This window comes from Theropithecus gelada, chromosome 8 (genome assembly GCF_003255815.1).
Source record: "Theropithecus gelada isolate Dixy chromosome 8, Tgel_1.0, whole genome shotgun sequence".
Lineage (NCBI taxonomy): Eukaryota > Metazoa > Chordata > Mammalia > Primates > Cercopithecidae > Theropithecus > Theropithecus gelada.
Genome location: NC_037676.1, coordinates 120,853,354 through 120,859,435, shown reverse-complemented (window position 1 = coordinate 120,859,435; position 6,082 = coordinate 120,853,354). Strand labels below are relative to the sequence as shown.

The window sequence follows — 6,082 nt, the reverse complement described above, 5'->3', positions numbered from 1 at the left end:
GCTATATGGAATTATTTGTTTATACCAGAGTTCATCTCTCCAATCTGTTGTTGATAAATATTTGAGTTGTTTTCCAATTGGGAAACATTAAAATAATACAGCCACAAACATTCTTGCACATGTCTTTTGGAGAACATGTGTATGCATATTTGTTTGGTGTAAACCTAGGAGTAGAACTACTGGGTCACAGCATAAGCATATATTCAGCTCAATGTTTCAGATGGTTTTCCAAAGTAATTTTGTGAATTTGCACACCACCAGCAATATATGAGTCTTTACTGCTTCACAATCTTGCCAAGAGTTGGTATTTTGTGTCTTTTTCTTTCAAACATTCTCGTGACAAATGTAATTTTTTTTCTTTAGCACTTCCCAGGTGATTCTAATATTCAGCCAGAATTGAAAACCTCTGCACAACTATTGTTTATCCCTTATTAGGCAGAACCACATGAAACTGCTCTATTTGTAGGTTTTAAAAATGTTCAAACATTGGCTATTTCATATGGTTGAAACTAACATCTCCTTCACATTTTATTTATACTAAAAATAAAACTCGTCTAGAATGCACATCACTGGGAAAAATATTAAAGACTTGAGCTAAGATGAAGTTTTAAAATTAACAACAGATTTCAGTGACTTTTATATTTTAATATCACCCACATATTTAAAAGCTTGGAAACAGACCAATGGTTTTCATCCTCAATGAAGACTGGAATCACCTCTAGGTTTTTAAAACCTAAGTGCCTCTACCCAAACCCCCATAAGCCCTGATTCTGTAAGACTAAGATAAAGCTTAGGAATATTTATAAAAGGCTGATGCACAGCCAAGGTTGAGAACCATTGATACTACCTGTCCTATGGTTTTCGTTCATATTCATTCAATCTAAGAAAATACTTAATGCTTTGGTGATTTTATATACATAAAGTAGGTAAGCACCTGGATTTCGGTTCTTTCCAGGTTTTAGAATGCTTAGCTGTGTATAAGGTTGGAAAATTCTTTTTCTCATGGAAATTATGTCTCACTGAATGGGTCTCTCTCTACTGTACCTAAAAGGGAGGCTTAGCTTTGACTTCTACACAGCTCCATGGACTCAGAACTAAAGTATCAACAAGAGCATTTAATGGTTATACGCAGGTATTCTTTAACACGCCTATACACGTGTTATTATTATATATTACCCAATAGGAGGACTAGGCATGTAATTAGTGACCAGAACAACAGGTGTGCATGTATACACTCAGAAACAAAATTGTTTTGAGATTTTTTTTTTTTTTTTTTTTTTTGGCTAATGACCAAGACAGACAAAAATGTCTAAGTAGTCATCACGGGAAGAATCCGATTTTTGCACTTCCTTATTTTACAGAGATTAACATTATATACGGGTGACTGCGTGGATGTGGTACCAAATGCATTTCCAAACTGAAGGCCTTTAAAAGTCAATCCAGTCTTGAGCCAGATTTATTCCTGAGGCCATTCCCTTACCCTTTACAGCCACAACTGTATCCGTATTTTCATATGCAGGAAAAAATGTTTAGAAACTTAATTTTTACCAGCTGTCGAATTGTATTGCTATCCACGTGATTCCCTTTATCCTGTCTGCTTATATCATCCCCAGCACCTACAGCTAGGACGTAGTTTTCAGAAGTTGAAGGAAGGTGATTTCAGAAGTTGATTTCAGAAGTTGAAGGAAGGCACTGTTAATTATTAGGCCCTATCAAAGGCTGTCAGCAGGCTCCAAGGCTAGCCAAATTGAAAGCCTCCTATCCTGGAAGCCAGGCAGGCTTTCATCTGACCTCCTCTGGTACAATCCTGGTTCCGACTTTGTTCCTAACAACCCCTTGGCGATGTTGCCTATTGGGGTTTAAGCCACTCCTCCTCCCCTACACCCCCATGCCAAGTATTTAGCCACCTGAACCACCCTGTAGGATCAGAAGACGGCTGTATCAACCGGCGGAATTCCCCCACAAAACCCATACATCTCAGGGTGCGAAGGAACAAGTTTCAACCTCAGCCTGGGCAGCGCTCTCTGGCCCAGGTGGAGAACCACAGGCGGACAGTGGTTCTGCTCTCCCTACTAAATGGTGGTTCAGGAGGTCAGGGGGCGGTACCTGCGGCAGAGGCCCGCGGACGAGCTCGGGGGAGCTCATCACACTGCTGACCGGCACCTGCCCACCTCACCACACCTGCTACGTGCCAACCCCCTTGTAATGGACAGGGACGGGCTCAATCACGGGTCCCTACTCTTAGCACCGAAGCTATCTCAGCGCACGGCCTCCTGGGAGATGTAGTCCACACCGCTTCCCGGGACCCCCCCCCCCCCCATCCCACACCCCAGGCGTCCTGGGTCCCCTCACAACATCCCCAGGAGAGATTACTCGGTCTGGTCAGCTGAAGCTGGAGCTGCTGTCCGAGTGTGGGGGCAGGCGCCGCCTCCGCGTTGGAGTCGGGGTGCTCTCCCGAGTCCAAGTGAAGGGAGGGAACTACACTTCCCAGGACGCCCTGCGCGCGCCAAGCCCGGAGCCGGCTGCCTCGCTTTGCGTGACCGCGGCAGGTTGGTCCTGGAGCAGATAAGCTCAGAATATTTAGGCGAAAGCGAGAGGAGGGGGGGAGCGCGGGGCAGGAGGAGTACCTCGGCCAAGAAAATTATGCATGCGTTAGGGAAGCTCTGAGAGAATGGCTGTGGAAGGTAAGGGTCGCTTGGGGCATTTTTAAGCTCCTTCTTAACCCGCGCACCCCAAGCCACACATCCCCGATGAAGCTTGGCGATCGCGGGGAGGCGAGGAAAGGGGGTGGCGGAGAGCGGGCCCCTTCCTCCTTCACCTCTTGGCACTCACCTGCGCCGCCAAGGCCAGTAGGCGCTTTAATTCAGTTGCTTTGGAGAGACGTGAAGGGTAGGTGCGCAAGACTTTGAGGTAGGAGGTGTGGAGACGAGTGTCCCTGATGCGAAACGATATCCTGGAAATGGGGGGAAAGCCGGAGGATCCGGCATGAGGTTTGGCCCCGAGATGCCCTTTTTCCCTGCCCCTTCCCTCCGGAGCGGGCTGGGTGGCCCCAGGGCTGGGGATGCGTGGTTGGCCCCCTCACGTGGGAGAGGTCCCCGGCCCAGGTGCGTCATCCGGAAGCTTGGACTGGGATTGGGTCGAGGGCCCTTCGTCCTGTGCACCCAGCAGCGGCGGCCGCAGATGTATCCAGAGGGTAGAGGTGTCCCTACACCTGTCTCTGCTTATACAGCCAGCGCCCCGGGCTTAGCAAAGTTTACAGACGTGAAATGTAATCAGCCAGGGAAAAGAAGTGCAACAACCTCTTCGATTTGGGTGAATCCTTTTCTTTGAAGACCACTTTCTTCTTACAGTCTTGAGCTTCGACTTTGCAGTTTTGACCGTACAGTCCTGCCTCCTTTGAACTTCCTGGTTGAAAGCAGGGTCGGGCTGTTCGTGAGGGATCCTGAGTTTTTCATTTCCGATTCTCTTACCTTGGAACACAAACTTCCTTGTTTAGGGTAGTTTCTGAAGAAGAAAAAAAGATTGTGGACCAGAAGCGTTTGTGATGTCACATTAGAGGTCAAGCTGTACCTAAATGATGAAATGATTGTGGGACAAAATGGGAGCCTGCATTCACCTACAGAATTTTGGTTTCGGAGTGCGGTCAGGTCAGAGGGGGTACTGAGGTAGGGAGAGGAGGCATGCTTGCCAGCTGCTTTAGGCACCTTGCCAAGGGGGAAATGAGCCTATTCCTTGTAGGCTAGAGACCAGAAGGAACCACAAGGGCTGGCTTGCTCCTCCCTCTGCTCCCTGCCCCAAGAGAAAGAAACTGAACTAATCTGACTCTTGCTCCCCTTATAACGACTGTCTTAAGAACCCGAAGTAGCAACAACCCAGCTCCTACACTCAGCGCCCATAAACTCGGGAAACTTGCCTTTGGGCTATCTCAGGTTCAGAGATCCTCAGCCAGCCACTTCCAGCTTTCCTAACTTTATTAACAAAAATGAAGTCCTCTCTCTTACAACCAAGATTTTTCTAGGTTTTCTTGTCGGTGCAAATGTACCAGTAGGGTGAGAATCTCTCTCTCTCTCTCTCTCTCTCTTTTTTTTTTGTATCGTTATGATTGATAGTGAGTCAAGACTTAAGATGCCAAAAAAACAAAACAAAAGCCGAGATAAAGTTCATCTTGAGCTTGAGACCAAGGATGTGTTGACGTACTCCTTAAATATCCCTTCTACGTCACCCATCAGGTGGCACTGATTATGATCTCTCCTCTTCACCACTCCTGTGTCCCCAAGACAGGGACACTCCCCCTTGTTGCTAGTCCACACTGTTCTCGAAAACAATTTCTTGTCCACTGTAAGAAGTATAAATTCGTCTTATTTCTTGCCTGATGGGTGATTATACCAGTGAAGCCAGACTTTACAAAAACAAGAACTTAGGAAGGAAGTACATGTGGACTATGGAGAGTTTATTTTCTAGTGACTTATTTGATTAAAGTACCTGTCTAGTAAACAGGAGATCCTGAGTTTGAATCACAGTGAGGTCTCAAAGAATGAAGGAAGTATTTTTAACTTTAACTGCAAATATGATTCTTATCTTTTGTCTTTGCAAAGAGGTCAGCCTGGACCAGTCTCTTCCTGGTTACTCCTACTTGGTCTTTCAAGCCTCAGGGGAAATGTCACTTGCTCTGGGAACCTGTCCCAGCCCTCCTTTCTCTTCTGCCTTCTCAGCACTCTTTCCAGTCTATGGGAGGTGCCTCCTGCTCACATTTATCTTAACACTTATCATACTTAATCTACCTCTTACTAAACTCTAACCCCCTTGCGGGTTAGACTTGGACTTTATATTCCTAGCTTATAGCACAGTACTTGGCCCATAATAGGTACTCAGTGCTCATTCATTGCATGGCAAATATATTCATGGAGGTTTTGTAACTGGTTCTATAAGGGTACATGGGGCTTTCTTGGAAGCCTAAATGCCATACAATCAGGGACTTCTGACAGATTTGAAGACGGGAGGTTTTTTTTTTTGTTTTTGTTTTCTTTTTTTGAGATGGTGTTTTGCTCTGTCACCCAGGCTAGAGTGCAGTGGCATGATCTCGGTTCACTGCAAGCTCCGCTTCCTGGGTTCACCCCAATCTCCTGCCTCAGCCTCCCGAGTAGCTGGGACTACAGGCGCCCGCCACCACGCCTGGCTAATTTTTTTGCATTTTTAGTAGAGACGGGGTTTCACCGTGTTAGCCAGGATGGTCTCGGTCTCTTGACCTCGTGATCCGCCCACCTTGAAGTGCCCTTCTCTTCAGTCTTTTGTCTTGATGCCCAAAAAATCTTTTAGAGCAGTAGTTTACATCTACTGCTGAGTGACATTGTCTCTGGGCACATTTGGGATATGTAGGAACTGCTGCTGGGGGCTGCTATTGGTATTTTGTGCCCATGGCCAGAGATAATCATGGCCTGCAGTGCATGGCCTTCCCATATAATGTTGCCAAGCCATGGTCAAGCAATGACCAGTTTACCCAACTCATTGAGAAATGCTGCTTCAGAGAATAAGGAGTTTTGCCAGAGGAACTGGAATAGAAAATACAGTTCAAATTACTTAACATCTAAGCTTTAGTCTCCACATCTGGAAAAAATGGGCTCACTACTGGTTACCTCCTGGGAACATTGTGAGGATTAAATAAAGGAGGGGGCTTCTGGAAGGGTGTCTGGAACCTGTATCCTAAGTAAATATCACTCGTACTCACATCCCTTCTCTTAAGAAAAGCTATACTAATTGGCATGTGTTTTATATCCTGAATTTTCACTTATTCATGCCGGCCAGTTTTTCTAATTAGTAACAAATTAGAAGGTTTTTTACTATGTGTAACATTTTTCTTAAGTAAACTTGAACTTGAATTTGTAAAAGTGTTAATAGCAAGTAGTTCTCTCATTCATTTTGCTGAACCTGCAGCTGTGTGTTTAAGATGAAAAAGAGGTGCCCTTTGTTTATTGTTTTGTAACTACCCTGGGTTATGTTTTCTTCTTAGTTTAATTGCAACGTCCTATCTATGTCTCCTAGTCTGGTTGCGACCCATGCTTTGCATTTATGGGCAGCTTACAAG

The 6,082-nt window shown here is 45.6% G+C and overlaps 1 protein-coding gene across 4 annotated transcripts in view; it reads left to right on the top strand.

Annotated features, from left to right (window-relative positions):
- The first annotated feature begins 2,542 nt into the window (after window positions 1–2,542).
- Window positions 2,543–6,082, top strand: part of SAMD12 (sterile alpha motif domain containing 12) — a 492,848-nt gene continuing 489,308 nt past the window's right edge. For all 4 annotated transcript variants that reach the window (XR_003120918.1, XM_025395203.1, XM_025395204.1 and 1 more), the window contains exon 1: window positions 2,543–2,684. Coding sequence is in view for 3 of the 4 variants with exons in the window: in XM_025395203.1 (XP_025250988.1) it covers window positions 2,672–2,684 (13 nt within the window). In the remaining variant the exon portion in view is untranslated. The remainder of the gene's footprint in view (window positions 2,685–6,082) is intronic.